The sequence below is a fragment of the Arachis hypogaea genome, chromosome 15 (assembly GCF_003086295.3).
Source record: "Arachis hypogaea cultivar Tifrunner chromosome 15, arahy.Tifrunner.gnm2.J5K5, whole genome shotgun sequence".
Classification (NCBI taxonomy): domain Eukaryota; kingdom Viridiplantae; phylum Streptophyta; class Magnoliopsida; order Fabales; family Fabaceae; genus Arachis; species Arachis hypogaea.
Genome location: NC_092050.1, coordinates 132,371,090 through 132,390,410, shown reverse-complemented (window position 1 = coordinate 132,390,410; position 19,321 = coordinate 132,371,090). Strand labels below are relative to the sequence as shown.

The 19,321-nt window shown below is 30.8% G+C and overlaps 1 protein-coding gene and 1 long non-coding RNA gene across 2 annotated transcripts; both read left to right on the top strand.

Annotated features, from left to right (window-relative positions):
- Nucleotides 1-204: 204 nt before the first annotated feature.
- On the top strand, nucleotides 205-2,355 carry LOC140179543 (uncharacterized). Its single transcript, XR_011873053.1, has 2 exons — nucleotides 205-523; nucleotides 2,148-2,355. It is a non-coding gene; the product is annotated as an uncharacterized lncRNA (long non-coding RNA).
- A 10,668-nt stretch (nucleotides 2,356-13,023) lies between these two features.
- Nucleotides 13,024-17,130, top strand: LOC112750742 (probable pectate lyase 3). Its single transcript, XM_029292968.2, has 5 exons — nucleotides 13,024-13,322; nucleotides 14,964-14,997; nucleotides 15,320-15,977; nucleotides 16,183-16,425; nucleotides 16,603-17,130. Exons 1-5 carry the CDS (start codon nucleotides 13,133-13,135, stop codon nucleotides 16,819-16,821), a joined length of 1,344 nt encoding a protein of 447 aa, XP_029148801.2. The 5' UTR covers nucleotides 13,024-13,132; the 3' UTR covers nucleotides 16,822-17,130.
- Nucleotides 17,131-19,321: the final 2,191 nt, after the last annotated feature.

The following is a 19,321-nucleotide window of genomic DNA, read 5'->3' as shown; positions in this document are numbered from 1 at the left end:
ACCCTTTTCTTAATAAAAGCTTCAGCACTAATCCATTCTTTCTTTTAAATCATGAACAAGTCAGTTAAGAAACAAAAAGAAAGGAAACGTGGCTTGTATATATATAACACTTTGACACCTAATGAGTTTTAGTATTACAAAATTCTCATTCAATACCCTTAGCTTTTAATCACATTCATCTCTTTCATATCACCGAATGAAGGAAAGAAAAAAAAAAAAGAGAGAAACACCGTGAGAGAGAGAAGAGAACGGAAACCATGGAACCGTGAGTTTCTAACTTCGATTACTTGCGATCCGTAACTCCAATAAAAAATCTAATCCGGTAAAAGTGTTCGTATCTTTTTCCTCTATGCGTTGACATTATTTTTGTTCGGTGGAAGCTGACGGTAACATAACTCTCCTTCCTCTTGAGTTCGGCCAATTGGAGTTCTAGGAGGCACAGACGATTTCTGACGCTTTCCTCTTCAGCAGCTCGATTAAAAAGTTTTTCCAAAGTTTTTGTTGATTTTGATTTCGTATGAAGGTAGAGGATTTATTTTAAAATTAATCGTTTAAATTTATGAATGCCATTGAAGTTTAGTGAGTAATTGCAAATAATTTATAGATGTCTTGCGTGATTAATTGATGAATTGGTTGAGTTGTGACTGAAAAAAGTAATTAAATTAGTGTTCTTGTTAAATTGAAAGATGATGAGTTAGTTATTAAAGAAATTGTTATGTTGATAATGGTTGAATGGAGTTGGATTTGAGATTAGTTTGGGAAGTTAGGAATCTGAGGGAGCCCACATGGGTAGTAAAGTCCAATTTTAAGGGAAAAAGTGTTTTTGTTTTGAAAACCTGATTTAAATATGTATTTACATTAAGAAGTGAACTTTATATTAAAAATCTGATTTACAGGCTTATGGTGGGAAATGATTTTGAAATTGAACCTGGTTAGCTTTTAAATTTATAAAATGATTTGGCATTGGATTTGGATTGTCAGATTTATCAGGAATGGTCTTTGAGGATCGAAAATGATTTGGTTGGGACCCTTGAAGGGTGGCAAAGTCCGAATTTTAGAGGAAATGCTGCAGAAATTTTTATAAAACTTCGAGGCTTTGCTTAAAGCGTTAATCAAAAGAGAATTTGATTTAAAACTCATTCTATTTGGTTTTCAACTTAGCAGGAAAAGTTATGTTTTAAGTTTATTCTATTGAAAAAAGTTTTTTGTTTAAGTAATAACTTGAATCCAATTTATTAAGGAAAGGAATTTTTATTAAACGTTAAAGAAGTTTGGCTATCTAGGAACTAATGTTTTGGGGTATGATAAGTGAAGGAATATGTGGTGATGCGGAGGTGTAAATAATAATAAGGTGATGCGGAGGTATGTATAGTTAAGCAGTGATGCGGAGGTATGAGTATGTAATTGGTGATGTGGAGGAATAATGAAAAGTCATGAGTGGAATAAACAACTGGTAGCATATTGTATGTTGAATGGGCATTTGTGCCAAATTGCTAATGCGAAAGGGCCCGCCTAACGGATAGCCTGAGATTGCTAAAGCGGGAATGTTCGCCTAATTGATAGCACTGTTTCTTACTGTGATACACGTTATTATGATGAGGCCTAATTGACACGGGTAACCGTGATGCCAAGGTGTCTAATTGATACAGTAAAGAAACCATATTCGGGGTTCGCTCCGAGTAACGTCGGGTTGCGGGTAGACAACCGACGCGTTAGGGATAGACATGCATCATGTTGTTTGTACATTTGCATTTGATTGCGCTTGCTTGTCTTATTACTTTGTGATTGTATTGTTTGTCTTGTTGTGACTTGCTTGTACATTGAATTGAATCTCTTACTTGCACTACTTGTTTGTGAGTGTATTAAAGTAATTACGAGTTGACATTTGACTGAGGATTAATATGTGGCTGAGAGACAGAAAGTGTGACTAATTTTATATTTAAGTTTTGTTTTGAGTTAAGAGATTTTAAAAGGAGGTAATTAATTATCTAAAGTAGAACCAAGAGTATTTTCTAAGGGTTTGATAAAAATATATTTTTATTGAGTAAAGTTAATTATTTGCATTTTATTTCATTACTTTTACGGCATTCCTATTCCCTACTGAGAACGTGTAGTTTGTTCTCACCCCAAATCTTACACCCTTTCAGAGACTCAGGTTCGGAGATTCAGTAAAAAGCTGCAGACGATTAGTAGATTTACTTGTGATTCCTGTTGTTTTTATAGAGTTCCCTCGCCCTTGTTGTTTCAGGGTTTTTATTTTATCCAGAGGGATAGGTATTGTATTTGAGTTTTACATTGAATTTAATCGTATAACCTCTATTATTATTAGTAATTATGTGATTATTATTATTTGAAGATCTTTTGTTATGTGATTTTTAATTACTAAAATCTTTTTCTGAAATTTTCTTAAAAACGGGAGCGTGATATCGACGTAAAGGCTCAATATTAAATAGTTAATAAGGAAAACAGGTTAGTAATGCCTTACTTTTGGCACGATCATGACGTGCTAAAAGTTAGGGTGTTACAGATGTGATATAAAATTTGTAAAAAAAAAAATAAAACTCTCACACTCAATTTATTTTATTGTAGTCTTTTATCTCTTCTATTTCTTTTTATTTTATTCTTATTCATTTTATTTTCTTTTTAAATATCATATAATTTATTATAATTTATACCAATTAATTAATTATAATTTATTATATCAGTTAGTTTAATTCATTAATTTATAATATGCATGATAAAATAGATTATTTGTTACTTATACATTTATTCTTCTAAAATCTAAATCTGAATAATTATATTTTTAGTTTTAGTTATGAACAAAATATTATTAATAATAAATAATAATTAACCACTCATACTTTTAATCAAAGTATTTGGATGATTTTTATATTTATTAATATTAATTGTTGATTATTTTTCGTCAACAAATTGTATTATAATTTTATGTTAGTTCATAATTGATTAATGATTAATATTCATGAAGCTATGTTATTCTAAATTTTATATTTTATTTAAATGTATTTTAAACACAAAAATGTGTTATTTTTAATAATATCATACTTTTACTTTTTTTAATTATTCTAAATAAATATTTTATCAAATACTAATTAAAGTCATCCTTGCATTAGCTTTTACTAATTTATTATCTAACTATTATATAAAATTAAAATTGCATTAATGAATTTAATATTAAAGTTAATTTGGCTTTTTATTTAGAGTATTTTTTAATTTTTTTTAGTCTAATCAACCAAAACTATTCAATTATAAATAGTCACTTCTATCTTATTTTATATTATTAGCTAATTAAAATTACTAAAATTTAATAATACAATTCTGTTTTATATTTTTATATTTAGTTCAATCCATCTAAGCTATATAGTAATCATTTTAATTTTTATATTTTATAATGTAATACTACATACATTAATAGTAAAATAACATAGTAAATTTTCATGTTTTAATATTAAATATATAATTAATACATACAAAAGTTTTTAAGCTTTTAAATCAATACGAATCATTGTAAATAATACTTATTTATGGCATAAACAAAGAAATACAGAATCTTAAGTTTTGCATATAAAAATTTAGAAACATGTTATATGTACAAATGTAATTACATAGTATTATTTTTTTTAATGGTGTAGACCAACAACTCTAATATTATTTCACGGTCAAATTTAAAAAAAAATCGTAATTTTAAAGGTAGTAAAAAAAATAACAAAATTAATCAAAAAAATAGTTAACTTATATTATTCTATTAATTTATTTAATATATTAAATTATTTTTATTTATATTAAGATTAATTTTAAATATTTTAAAATAAAAAGTATAATTAATTATAATTTACATCTTAAATTATGTTGAGTACATGATATTCTATTGTGCTGCTAAAAGTAAAAATGAGATAACAAATATAATTTTATCTCTTAATTCAGTATATTTATTTATATTTTATACTTTTTTATGATTAATTTTGTACGGTGTTGATATATTAAATAAAAATACCTATTATAATAACAAAAAATGAAATAAAATTTCAATCGATAATTTTATATTCTTTACTTTTTTTCAGTTTTATTTTAGATTTTAATTTATTACTAAAAGGTAGTGAAATTCTATTGATACTGAAATAAAGTTGCAAAAAGGTCCATAGGGTAGAATAAGTAAAATAATGTGATACCCACATTACAATATCCAAATGAAACAACCTAAGATCTAAAATGTTTATCTTTCTCTTTCTTGCCGTCTATTATATTATCGATTCTATTATATAAAAATCAATTTTTTACATTTAATGATAGAGTCAACGTAGCATGTTTTTGAGAGTGTTTCTTAATTTATTTTGTTTAACTCATTAAATACAATTCATTATGATGCATTAATTATATCAACTAATTGATTTGATTAGATATTTAAGTATCACACAATTTAAAATTATGTATATTGATTTGATTTTTATGATATATAAATTTAAGGAATAAATTAAAATAATATAATTTATTGCTTATTTAATTTGAATACAACAAATACAAAATTAATTTAGTCAAAAGTTTATTATTTTTCAATCTTCTATACATAAAAATGACAAAACAAAATTGTAAAAATAATTTTTTTATCATTTTTCCTATTTTAATTTTATTTTCTTTGCTTTTTTTATGCGTAATTTTATTTTACATTAACTTTGTATATTTAATAACAAAATATACTCATATTGATTCTATCATATAATAATATATTTTTCTCTTATGTTAATCAAATAATTTCAATAGTTATCAACTACATCTAATAAAATGACTGAGAAGTGAGAACTACGATAAGTTAAACCCAGGTTCAAAATGCTGAAATGAAGGAAAGAAAACAGTGGATATATGATTAGAGAAAAATATATAAAAACGAGAAATATACTAAAACTGGATTTTTCTTCCAACTAATAAAAGTGAGGTGTCAATTTCTCATGAATTCATTTTTTCTCTAAAATGAAATCACTATTTTCTCTTCTAAATTTATTTTAGAAAAATATCTTTATTATAATTATATTACAATTAACATTTAACGAATAATGCATGATTATACTAATTTAGGAAAATATCGTTATTATAATTATATAAAATCAATATTTAATACATTATCAACTAATAAAAGTGAAGTGTCAATTCCTCATGAATTCATTTTCCCTCCAAAATGAAAGCACTATTCTCTCTTCTAAATTTATTTTAGAAAAATATTTTTATTATAATTATATTACAATATTACAATTATATTACAATTAGCATTTAATGAATAATGCATAATTATAGTAATTTAGAAAAATAAAATAAAGTCCAATAATTTATCTTTCGACTGCACACATATGTAGAATAACTTTTAAGAATGAGTCACGTATAGTAAATACGGTCGATAATTGTAAAACTGTATACTAACATTGATATAATATTATTTCAGGTATATGTTTTACAGGTATCGAAGAAAAGTGTTGAGTTATTTTTTAGTGAGTTTAAATTATTTGTTGTTTATTAGAGAATTTTGTGCATTAGAATTCTCTAATAATTTATTATTTATTTTGAGCTGATGTTGATATGTTCTTAATTGACAGTAAAATAACATATAAAAATTTGTTAGTGGGTCTAAGTATTACTAGGTTATTTATGGTCATATTGAGTATATATGTTTGATTTATTAAAAAAAAGTATATTACTAAAATTAATTAATAACTATTTTAGAGTTAATACATTTAATACTAGATTAAGAAAAAATAAATAATACATAATATGTTATATTTTTATTAATAAAATTATTATAATTCAAAATAATCTTAACAAAAGAATTTAAAATTATAATTTGAATCTTATGACGTGCATAGGACGGGCTATTACACTTATTAATAAGAAAAGTTTACTAGGGTTTCTTGACCAAATTAATAACGTCCTTACCAATCAACCGTTAAAAAGTAGAACGTTGGATTAGAGTTATGTCAATTAGGTCAATTTAACCATTTTAATTAATTATAATTAATTAAGGCCATTTGTGTAGTTCAAGACTAATTTAGGTCATATTCTCAAGACAAACAACTAAACTATTTTATACGAGTGCCAAAGTGAGTAGCTTATCCCATCTCACTTGTGTCAAAGTCTATTTAAAAAGGGTTATGCTAGTGTACATTAAAATTAGCTATCAAAATCAGCTATCAGTATAAAATATATGTTGAAATATAAATACACATTAAAAATGAATTAAACCACACATATATTTATACACAAATATATTGGTGACTAATTTTAGTGGTTGATTTTGATGTACAAATAACATTTCTTATCTAAAAAATAAGATGGACTGATCTTTTTCTTCATGTAAAATGAACTCAAAATGCTAGCCAATCTTACTTTCTAGTTGATTGGCAGGTCGATAAGCTAGTCCACTTAATATTTTAAGAAAATAAAATTAATTAAAATTAATAAAAAATAATAATTAAAAAATTAAATACAAATAAAAAATAATCAAATTATAATACAATCTTTTTATTTTTTTTAAATTTTAACTTTAATAGAATTATTTAAAATAATATATGTTAATAAACTTATTTTTATTTTAATAAATAAATCACATAATTTTAGCATATATATATATATATATATAATAGTAATATATATAATTTTACATATATATTAATGTTCTTAATTATTTAAAATTTTATAGTCATTTTTTATATATAATTTTTGATGTAGAACATAAATAAAAAAAACTATAATTGATAGATATACAATATATAAAATTTATCTTTTTTTAATATTTTTTTAATATATATAAGTTCTAATTTATTGATATACAAGTATAGATTATATTCCTATTTTTTGAACCAGCTCGTGAGCTTTCATTGAGCCGAGCTTGAGCTTACGAAATAGGCTCGATTATGTTCCAATTATCACTTACCGTCCTTATCTTTTCCCAGCCTCCGGCCCAAAATTCACGGCCTCCGCCCCAAATTCACAAATTTAATATACATATTTCACAAATCAATAATCATTATCCAATTCATCAAATTTCTCAATACACCAAACATGCAAATTCACACAATCTTAACCCAATCATTAATTTTCACAACATATCAACTATATATATATATATATATATATATATATATATATATATATCAATACCAACCAATTTCACTATCCAAACCTAATCCTAGGGGCATCTAGCCTAGGATTTCATACTACATTATACGGTACTTAAATGAAACTAAAACCGTACCTCTTGGAAGTTAAAATCAAGCTCTCAACCTGTGGAGTTTCACCAAATCTTAGCTCTAAGCTCAAGTCAACACTCCCACAAGCAATATCCAAGTTCCAAAAGGGTATCCAACAATCTAATACACACAATTTCATACATACTTCAACTTAGGGTTTATAAAATTCATGAATCACAAGGGTTTGAGGATTTCTTACCTTAACCCACGAAGTTAGTTGATGAAATTCACCAATGGCTCATACTAAAGCACCCCTAAATAACCAAAACCACAAAATTTCTCAAAACCCAAAGCAAAACTCAAAATTTAGGGAAAAAAAGCTGGGCATGAGTTTCAAATTTTCTTACCACAATACCTAAATAAACTTGAAGAGCTTGTCGAGAGTGATGCGTGGCTGCAAACGACTCGTCGATTAGAGTTTCGTAGAAAAAGTTATGGCGATTTGAAATTTTGAAAGTTAAGGGTTTTCTCTTCTCACCTTTCTTCTTCACATTTTCAACATTAAAGGGAAAAATGAGTGTGTGGTGGCTTAAATGGCCATTAGTTATGGCTTACATATGCCGAGCTCGGGCCCAATTTGGGCCCGGTTCACATATGTGGTCCGTTTGGCCTAACTTTGTGCCAAAATCTTTAAGATTAGCATTTTAATGTGTGTTTTAATTATTTTTACCATATCAATTACCCATTTTAACTTTTTAACCTTTGTACTAAACATTAATTTTCTCAACTGCAGTACCAGACAGATCTTAGCCGGTACTAACGGTCAAAATTCTATTTTGTGTTTTTATGCAGAAAACTATGTTTTCCGACTCACAAAAATTGAATGAGTCTAATTATCATATCGAAACAGTCAAATTATGATGGTTAAATTTTATAACCATTTTTGCCCATATTTAATTAATTACTTAATTACTTACTATTTGACCAGGTTTTACACCTTGGTTGAATTTAGAGCTTCCTGGGAGTGGACATTGGACTTGGCGCTGGGCTTTGATGAATTTTGAATCCTTGGGAGTTGGAAAATTACTTGAAGTCAGGCTCCGAAGTTGGGCCCTGGGTGCCCAGTGTGTGGAAGTTGGGTGGTGTTGGGCGCCACTTTTCAAAGTTAGGCACCAGCCCATTTCGACCTTCCCAGGTCACGAAGGCGCCGGGCTTGGATGGAGGGAGTTGGGCGCCCAATTGGGCATTGGGCTTGGAGGACAGGGCATCGGGCTTGGAGGCAGGCGGGAGTTGGGCGCCTGTTCCTGGCACTGGCTTCCCTATGCTGGTGCTGGGTTGGCCTCCTGAAGTCTGACGTCAGCTTTGTGTTTCTTCTCCTAGGAGTACTCTTGTGTTTTCTTGTTTTAATTCTTTTATCCTAATTATTTAAAAATAAATCCTGAAAGCACAATCATTCTAAAACAACTCCAAACATATGACTAGTCATAAAAAACTTCACTAAAAACATAAGAACTTTGATTTAAACCTAAGAAAACTATTCAAAACAAACCTTAAAAACAACTAAAGATATATACCTCGGCATCATAACACCAAACTTAAAACTTTGCTTGTCCTCAAGTAAAAGAAGAGTAAAGAGAATTTATCTTAGCAAAAAGAATTGAAGAGTTGCTAAATTAAAGTCCAAGTAAAAGTGAGGTTTACGATAATCTCCATGATTACATGAAGACTTTTCTTTCCTTGATGAATCTTGAATACTTAGGAATCAAGAATATTCAATTCAAAAACTCAATTCTGGACTGTATTATGAGAATATTCTTAGAATTATATGACCTTGAAAGTAGGTACTTAACAATTTAACCAGGGAAATATGTTTGAAGTCTTTGACTATAAGTGTTTTGTCTCAAGGAAGCTCTTAATAGGTTTTCGATCGATAATCCCGAGCCAATTGGCCCAAGTTATCGGGCGATAAAGTACCCCTTAGATTTAGTCACCCAAGCCTCTCCTTGACATAATTCACTACAAGCACATAACTAAGAAATTATTCATCCAAACATAGATACCTAGAGCCTTTGGACTTTGAATGCTTTGTCTCAAGGCAACTCTTAATATGGACTTTCAATCGATAATCTCGAGCCAGTTGGCCCAAGTTATCGGATGATGAGGCATCCCTCGGATTTACTTACTCAAATCTCTTCTTGACACACAAGTATCATAGGTACATAACTGTGCTCCAGTCATTGGTACTCAAAGCCTTATTGTTTTTGGATTTTTCGATATTTCCATACTTTTCTTTTGAACTACTTCAAAGAGTTAGACGTTTGGATTCTCATAATATTTCTCCAGAGCCTTTGTTTTTGGAGATTCTATCTCTTTTTCTTCAAGATTCATTCATATACTTTGAGTCTATGAGATATAACCATAATTTTAAGAACCACCACTTTCATTTGAACTTCCTTTTTATTATTGAAAGTCTTTTCATTCAGAAGAACTCCTCTTACACAAGTAAAGTACTGGAGAACAAGTACAAAGAAAATAGAAGAAAACAAAGAAAATAGAAGCAGAAAACATGATGCAAAGGAACATAAAGAAAGAAAGAAAAAAGAAAAAAAAAGAAGAAAAATAAAAAAACAACTAACCTCCAAAAAAAAAAGAATCAGATTACCAAGTTCAATTTTCATCTTAATACCTTTTTCATCCTCTGTCTCGACTTCCACCTCCGGGTCCGAGGACTTTTTGCGTGCGTTCTTCTACCATTTAGAGGCCTTTGTTTTCCTCTTAATCACGACCACCTAACTTAGAGATTTGTCAGAATCTTAAGTATAAATGTTTTAAGTTATATGAAGAGGCATTTGCATTGATGGATGATGAGCGAAATATTGGGAAGATGACATTTAATCATAGTGGTGATTGAAATAGAAGAAATCATGCATGCAAAATTTTGAAAAACTAGTTTTTGAATTTGAATTTAAAACTCCATGAAGTAAAACTATGAATGAAGATACTTGAAAATCAACATAAGCGAGAAAGAATGCTTCGAAGGCGCCTGGCTTGAATATTTGGCACCAAGCTCCAGGTGAACTTCCTTCATGGGCGCTTGGCCTCAAGGAATGGCGCTGTGCGCCAGCTTCCCTAGGAATGGAATCCTCTATTAGAGTTAGGTGCCCAAGCGTGGCGCTGGGCACCACCCCCTGGGAGTTGACTCTCTCCATTTTCTTTATTGGCGTCAGGCCTCAAGCTTTTTGTTTCTTCACAGTTTTTAAAATTAACTAAAGAAAAAAAATGGAGAAATAAGTAAAGGATACAAATGGGTTAGGTTGCCTCCCAACAAGCGCTCTTTTAACGTCACTAGCTTAATTATTGATAGGATGGTAGTTAGGTCGATTTTTGTCGATCCATTTCTTCTCCCAGATATGGCTTCAATCTCTATCCGTTGACTACGAACTTTCTCCCAGTGCTTTTCTCTATTATTTCAATATATCCATATTGAGACATTTTACTTATTGTAAATGGTCAAGACCACCTTGTTTTCAACTTTTCGGAAAATAGCTTCAACTGTGAGTTGAATAACAAGACCTTCTGTCCCAGTTCAAAGTCTTTTGAAAGGATTTTCTTGTCATACTACCTCTTTTACTAAAGAAAACCATAATTTTGCTATGCTTTTAAAGCGTGGCCAAAAGTCTGAAAAGCGTAGTGACAACTTTTTGCCATGCTTTTTTAGCTATCGGCATGCCACACTTTTGTCGATTTATTGGCACGCTTTATTTTTTACCACGCTTTTATTGATTATCACGCTTAAAAGCATGGCCATATGTGTAACCCTGTAGCGATACTTTTAAAGCGTGGCAATAACTGAAGATATGGCTACACTTATAAAGCGTGCCAATAGCCAAAGATATGGCTACGCTTTTGAAGCACGCCAATAGCCATAGATTTTGCTACACTTTTTGAGCTTGGCTGTTGATGACTACAATACCATGTGACCACTCTTTTTAAGCATGGCTATAAGTTTGTTGAGTAACCTATTGTTCTCCTTTTTTTTAATTTTCCTAATAAAAACCTTGCAAAATTCATATATAATCTTAAATCATAGTTTGGAAGAGTAAACTTGTTCAGTAACCAACCCAACTTACATAAACTTGTCACTAAAAAAATAGACTTTAATCATGACAACATTCTAACAAAGTACCAAAAGTCCGAGTCATAAACAAGTTTATATATGAATTCCTAATACATGATTTACAATTCTAACAACTATCACATATTTACTTCAATTCCTTTACATACTTCATTACAAAATATCAAACTTCATATTCGTGTGATCATCCCCTGGCTTTCTTGCTAGCATATTCCTTCCCCGTGTAAACCCACCTGGAGTCTGATGTTTTCCTTCGCTTCTGGGCAAGTTATCCTCTTTTATACTCACCTCTTTGAGCAAGAACTGTATAGAAATTTGAATTCCAGTAATAGTCATCTCACTACTTGTTCTTCTATCAAATTTGTCTCCCACAAGACACAAAATTCCTCCATCATTGTTCTCAAGTAGCTCATACAATATAATGCCCTGTATCTGGACTATAAAAGACATAACTCCATCAAGTTCATTTAATATCCTCACCCCCTTACTCACTGCATCACTTTACTCATTTTTACTTTATTAAACAAACACCATTGGTTCACAAGGGACTTAGTTTGTTTCCATGCACTCTCATAAGATATAGTCATACCCTCAAAAATCTTTTGATTTATACTACTCCATACAATACACATAATAAGAAAAAATACAACAATCCACTTCTTCTTTCTCATTCATTGTACTTCTTGCTCTAACCGATTCTCAAACCACACCGTAATCTCCATATGTCCTACCTAACTAACATTTTCCTAGTTTCAGCTAACCCTCATAACTTATAAGGAATTGGCAATGTAGAAAAAAGGTGGTTTACCATTCTTGAAGCCTTGCCATAATATGCAAATGATTCCTCGCCCTGTTTTATGATATGCCTCCTTACTAGCTTGTCTTTAATATTCGCTACAATAGTTATCACAAAGCGTGACAATATTTCAACTATAGGTGGAACCAACCCTTGTCATATCCCATTAAAGATACGTTTCAGTTCTGGTACTCCATGCATTCTTCCTTTTGCTGTATCCATAAATGGTTTTATCAAGTATTTACCATCAGAGTCAAAAGTCCATACAACTGTATTTCTATTACTATCACACCAAAAAAACACACTCCAATATACTTTGTAACTCTCCTACCACCATTCTCTCCCTATCAATTTTGTATAGTTACACTTTGTCAATTCGTCTTTTCAATAAAATAGTAAAAATTTTATGTTTTTTATTTAATATTATTTATTTATGGTTATATATTACTATGTTTTATAGAATTATACTTATGGGGCTATTTGCCAAAAATCATATAAATATGCTGATTTATTTTTAAATATTTAAACAAAAATTAATTCATGTCCTGAAAAGGTAAACAAATAAATAGAAAATAAAAATCAAATTAGCAAAATCAAAATCTTTCTCTTCATACGTGTTATCAATTTATAGGTTTTAAATAAAAAATACCATCCTTTTTTTTGTTGTTTATAACAATTAAGGAATTATTACCTTTTGTTTCCTTAATGGTTATAAAAAGAAAACGCTACAATTTCCCCTCTTTCTATATATAGAGTTTTATGTAAATTTAAACAATGCTCCGTATTTTTCTATAACTTTGTCACAAATTTAGCTTGTGGTCTTGCCTTGTTTTACTATAATCGTTCATGACCTTGTCATATTTATTACCATGTACATTGTTCAACATTTGCAAGAGCTTTTGCATATTTTGCAAAATAGTTCTTCCCAATTCGCTAAGGTATTGGCTTTGCTTTAGCGAAATTGGTATCGAAAAGCCAAACCCTTTGGCCATAAATCAATAAAACAATATTATGGCAAAGGTGTACAACTTGTTCCTTTCTTTGTGTTTGGCTGCCATGATACCAGCCTTCCAAGCCAATATCTTTGAGAATACTACATATGCGAAACAACATATCAACTTGGTTGATAATCAATACTGGAAAGAAAGGGCAATAATTGCTAGGAAGCTTAGCGAAGAAGCATATTTTCCTGATCCACATGTGTTAGGATTTGGTTGAATTAGTCCCACATTGCTTAGGATAGCAAATGGAGTGGGTGGCCTAGGCTATAAATATGAGGCTAAGTTCTCCATTTGTTTTTGCACCAGTCAGAAACACTTTAAGCTTGTATCTGATTTTTCTTTTCCTCTGTACTCTTTGATTAGAGAGTGTTGTGAGGTGTAGTTAGATATTTGCTTTGAAAGAGTGTGGGTGTACTGGGGTGCCGGTGAGAGAAAGAAGTCTATGTGTTGTAACAATTTTCACATAGTGATATTCTCTGGTTGTCATTTGACAACGGCCGTGGTTTTTTCTCCGGTAATTGGAGTTTCCACGTTAAATTCTTGTGTTGTGATTGTGTCTATTTTATTTCTCTGTCAAAGGTGTTTTCTCAAGGGGGAATTGTGTCTTATTCCCAACAAGTGGTATCAGAGCTTCGGTTCGGTGGGATTTATTCTTAGTATGCTCTGTGGTTGCAGCCTAGTCTAATCTCTTTGGTTGCTGTTGTTGTTGCTGGAAGGCAGTGTGACTCTGTGAGAGTGCAGTTTGAAAAAGGTTCTGGCTAAGGAAAGACTTGGTATTTAAGTGTGTCCATTGTGACCCACCTCTCTTTCCTGGGGACCCTTCCTAGTGCACGGTCTACAGTTGAGTTATAATATTCCAGTATACGGTTGCAACAATGTCAGGATATTCAAGTGCTGTGAAGCTTGAAATAGAAAATTTTGATGGAAGAATCAATTTTGGCTTGTGGCAAATACAAGTCAAGGATGTGTTGATACAATCAGGTTTGCACAAGGCGTTGAAGGAGAAGATCTCTGGTTGCTCTCTCTATGAGAGAAGATGATGTTCTCTAGAAGACAAGAAGTATCCTCATGGTATTACCGCACTGCCATGGATAAGGATGAGTTGTGGCAATCAGGTCCACAATTGCACACGGGCATTGGTTGGCGTTGAGATGCAAGGTGTGTGGCGGAGTTAGGTCGATGGCTGAAGAACTTCCAGGAAAAGCCAATTTGGAAGTTGCACCATGAATTTTCAGCAAGGTTTCGATCTGTACCAAGGCGAAATGCTTGGAGTGGTCTAATTCCAAGTGAGTATACTTTCATGGTGGAGTATGATAGTTCTCTGAACTATGATTGTCGGTATAGACAATGGCAGCAAAGAATTGTCGGTGTTGACAATGGAAGCTGAAGATGTGTGACTATTTCAATCAAGGTGGAGATTGTTAGGATTTGGTTGAATTAGTCCCACATTGCTTAGGATAGCAAATGGAGTGGGTGGCCTAGGCTATAAATATGAGGCTAAGTTCTCCATTTGTTTTTGCACCAGTCAGAAACACTTTAAGCTTGTATCTGATTTTTCTTTTCCTCTGTACTCTTTGATTAGAGAGTGTTGTGAGGTGTAGTTAGATATTTGCTTTGAAAGAGTGTGGGTGTACTGGGGTGCCGGTGAGAGAAAGAAGTCTATGTGTTGTAACAATTTTCACATAGTGATATTCTCTGGTTGTCATTTGACAACGGCCGTGGTTTTTTCTCCGGTAATTGGAGTTTCCACGTTAAATTCTTGTGTTGTGATTGTGTCTATTTTATTTCTCTGTCAAAGGTGTTTTCTCAAGGGGGAATTGTGTCTTATTCCCAACAACATGCACTTTCTAGAAACTTCTCATCTATTATTACTGAGTGAGTATTCTCAAATTATTACATATTCAGTTTCGTGTGGACAAGTTTTTTCATAAATACAAATTTAATGGCATGTCGTTTATCACCTCAATACTATTTCGAGTCATCTTCTTAGTATTTTTTATACAAATTCATTTTCTAACATAGCATTTTTGTCGTTTCACAAATTCTAACTTAACATATATCAGATTCACAACAATTAACATTTTTTTTCTTTCACAAGTTCAACATAACATATTAATTCGAGAATATATGATTATTAGTATATCTATTATAAGATAATAAACTAACTAATGTCTATGATATTTTCGCGAAAAAACAGAGACATAGGTGGTAGCAAGCATGTAAGAAGGAACTTGAATGGTCAAAGGGCAGGAGTTACATGTGAGGCAACCAATAACATTGACAGATGTTGGAGGTGTGACCCCAATTGGGCAGATAATCGCCAAAAACTTGTAAATTGTGTTCAAGGTTTTGGAAGAAATACTACTGGAGGAAAGGGAGGTCCAATCTACATTGTTACTAGTCCTGCTGACAATGACATGGTTAATCCAAAACCAGGTACCCTTCGCCATGCAGTCACAAGAGATGGACCTTTGTGGATTATCTTTGCTCATAGCATGAATATTAGACTCAACCAAGAGCTCATGGTGTCTAGTAACAAGACCATCGACGGAAGAGGAGTTGATATCTACATTACTAAGGGTGCAGGCATCACCCTCCAATACGTCAATAATGTCATCATCCATGGAATCAAGATTCATGATATTGTTCCGGGCACCGGTGGACTTATTAGAGATTCTGAGAGTCATTTTGGATTTAGGACACGCAGTGATGGTGATGGAATCTCCATCTTTGGTGCCAGTAATATTTGGATTGACCATGTTTCCATGAGAAAATGCTCTGATGGTCTTATTGACGCCATTATGGGATCCACGGCTATTACCATCTCTAATAGTCATTTCACAGACCATAATGATGTAAATGATTACTTTCAACTGTTCTCACACTATTTTATTTTAATTATTTTTTTTAATAATTATTTTATTTTAAAATCAAGTCAATTAAACAGTTCTTTTGATACTTATAAAATATTCTTGAATGAAAATTATCCTAAAATAAAGAATTATTTTGTCTTTTGTTGTCTTATTTCAGTGATTTTATTTTGTTTTATTTGTGATGTAGGTGATGCTCTTTGGTGCCAATGACCAACACACAATTGATAAGGTGATGCAAATCACCCTAGTTTTCAACCACTTTGGCAAGAGATTAATCCAAAGAATGCCAAGGTGCAGATTTGGATTTGTTCATGTTGTCAACAACGATTATACTCATTGGGAAATGTATGCCATTGGTGGTAGCAGTAAGCCTACAATTATTAGTGAAGGAAATCGGTTCGTGGCTCCTGATAATAACAATGCTAAAGAGGTATGCATATACACATATATATTCTCTTTTTTTTTATGCATTTATATTTTAGTATTCTATTTTTCTTGGTGAGTTTATCCTCCACTTATAAATGTGACATTTAATTAACATGTTTACAAGCAATAAAAAAGTCTACGTGAATGAATTTTTTCATTAACATACTAATAAATGATGAAGGTCACGAAGAGAGTAACCAATGATGATTGGAAGAATTGGCAATGGAGATCAATCAACGATGAGTTTGTTAATGGAGCATTTTTCGTACAATCTGGACCTGAACTAGTAAAGAGGCCATTCTCAAGCAAGGACATGATTGCAGGAAAGGATGGTTCATACGTGCAAAGACTTACTTCCTTTGCTGGCTCCCTTAAATGTAGAGTTGGTCAACCTTGCTAGTCATTCATCGTTATCTCTACTTGCACAATTTTCTACCTGATGCACGCACAAATTGAGTTTTGGCAAACAAGTGAAAAGGAAAAGGGCAAAAGGTGCAGGGATATATGCAACATGCTATTCTACTAATGTGTGATCATTTTTCTTGTTCTATAGCCCATAGGATTAAAATTGAAAAAAAAAGTTTAAAATTATTGTAAAATTATTTAATTTTGTCTTTTTGGACTTTGAGTTGAAATTCAATCATTCTTTTTGCAGCCTAGGCAAGGGATATTGAAATATATCACATTGCTTATTTTTTTCAGAAGTTAAGGATCATTTGGTAATTTATTTTTTAATTTGGTTATTAAAATATATTCGTAGAATATGATATAACCAACCTTATGAAGATTGGAGAAGTTAATATGGTATAAAGATTAAATGTTGAAAATAGATAATGTCATATCTAATACAAAGATAAAAGTTTTACTAGTAATAAATAACTATGATTAAGAATTTAATTCCTGATTGTATTATATGTGTTTGGTTTGAATAATCTAAACAATGAAATAATTGATTTTTAGTTCTTATTCAAAGACTTACTCATTTTCATATTTAAAACTGACAGGAACTCAAATTCTGTAAATAATTTACGAAACTTTAAAGCGCACTCGTACCTACCTTAACTAAGTGAGAAAGTGCCAATTCCCTTATTGCATTGATCCCAATTTTCTTTCCTTTCATTTTGACCTCACTTATTTTTCGACCTCCGAAATTATAGAATGGTACTAAAGAGGTGAAAGAAACTCATTGTCTGAGTTAGTTTGCATAAGCTTTGAAGTTTGCTACAATGTAACCCTTCAACTTTCGTTTTTTTTTTTTTTAATTCAAAGCCTCTATTCATAGGGTGTATCTCTCCAATCAAGACATTTTGCAGCATACATATTGAAGAAATACACGCCTAGCTATCTCAAATGTCCCAAATATGATTTAAAAGGACCATAAAAAATGTCTCACTTAACCCGATGAAGAACGAGCCTTAAACCTTTTGATTCAGTTTGGTTCTTATTTGTTCAAACGAAATTGACCCTTTACCACCCTTAGAACTAGGTGGAAGAAAGGCTTAAATTAGAATAACAGATATAGAAGGACAATGAGAAAATAGGGAAGGAAAACCAGGTACCCTTTAGACAATAACATGGTTAATCCAAAATCAGGTGCCATTCGCCATGCAGTCATAAGGACTGAACCTTTGTAGATCATCTTTGAGCGTAGCATGCATGTCTATTAGACTCAACCAATAACTCATGATGGCTAGTAAAAAAACCATTGATGGAAGATGAGTTGATATCTATATTACTAAGGGTACATGCATCTCCCTCCAATACGTCAATAATGTGATAACCCACAGAATCAAGATTTGTGACATTGTTGTTGGGATTGTTGGACTTATTAGGGATTATGAGACCCATTTTGGGTTTAGGACACGCAGTGATGATGATAAAATCTCCATTTTTGTTGTCAGTAATGTTTGGATTGACCACGTTTTTATGAGAAAATGCTCTGATGGTTTTATTGATGCTATTATGGGATTCACTGTTATTACCATCTCCAATAGTCATTTTGCTGACCATAATGATGTTACTAATTACTTTCAACTATTTCCATATTATTTAATTTTAATTGTTGTTCTAGGAGTATTTTTTACAAATTTAATGGTTTTATTTTCAGTTTTAATAACCTTTCAATTAAAAATATATACAGTATTAGTTTAAATTTATAACCTTTTCTTTTTTATATACTTTTTGTTATTTAATTGAAAATTGAAAAATCAAATTAGTATATCACTCTTTATATAATTATATAACATTAGTAAATGACTATATCCTAAAATATAGAATTATTTGTGTCTTTTGTTGACTTATTTTGGTTGTTATATTTTATTTTATTTTAGTTGTGATTAGGCGATGCTCTTTGATGTCAATGACCAACACATAATTGATAAGGTGATGCAAATCAGCCTAGCTTTCAACCATTTTGGTAAGTGATTAATCCAAAACCTTGCAAATTCAGATTTGTGCATGTTGTCAACAATGATTATACTCATTGGAAAATGTATGCCATTGGTGGTAGCAATAATTCTACAAGGAAAAGTATAGGTAACCAACAACATTTTTAAACAATATGTGAACAATGTGAATTAATAGGGTTAAAAGAGTAAATTAATTTTAAATTTAATTAATAACATTAAATTAGGATGTAATGTACTTTTATTTGATTCGTGATTATTCATATTGTTTAAAATGGTCATTGTTTACCTAGCATTTCCCATCCTACGATTATTAGTGAAGGCAGTCGATTTGTGGCTCTTGATAACAATAATGCTAAAGAGGAACGCATATATATTCTATGGTCAAGTATAAATCTTATTTTTCTAAGTTTGAGGGCACATTATTTCGAGAAAATCCTCAAAAGTTAGAGCTATTGGAGCCTATAAATATTTTTATATATTAGTTATTTTGTT

What these genes read in the sequence shown, in the direction of transcription:
- LOC112750742 (XM_029292968.2), top strand. Translation starts at nt 13,133, where the DNA reads ATGGCAAAGGTGTACAACTTGTTCCTTTCTTTGTGTTTGGCTGCCATG. An exon ending in ATTTCACAGACCATAATGAT is followed by an intron (nt 15,978 to 16,182) that starts GTAAATGATTAC and finishes TTTGTGATGTAG; the next exon opens with GTGATGCTCTTTGGTGCCAA. An exon ending in ATAATAACAATGCTAAAGAG is followed by an intron (nt 16,426 to 16,602) that starts GTATGCATATAC and finishes TAAATGATGAAG; the next exon opens with GTCACGAAGAGAGTAACCAA.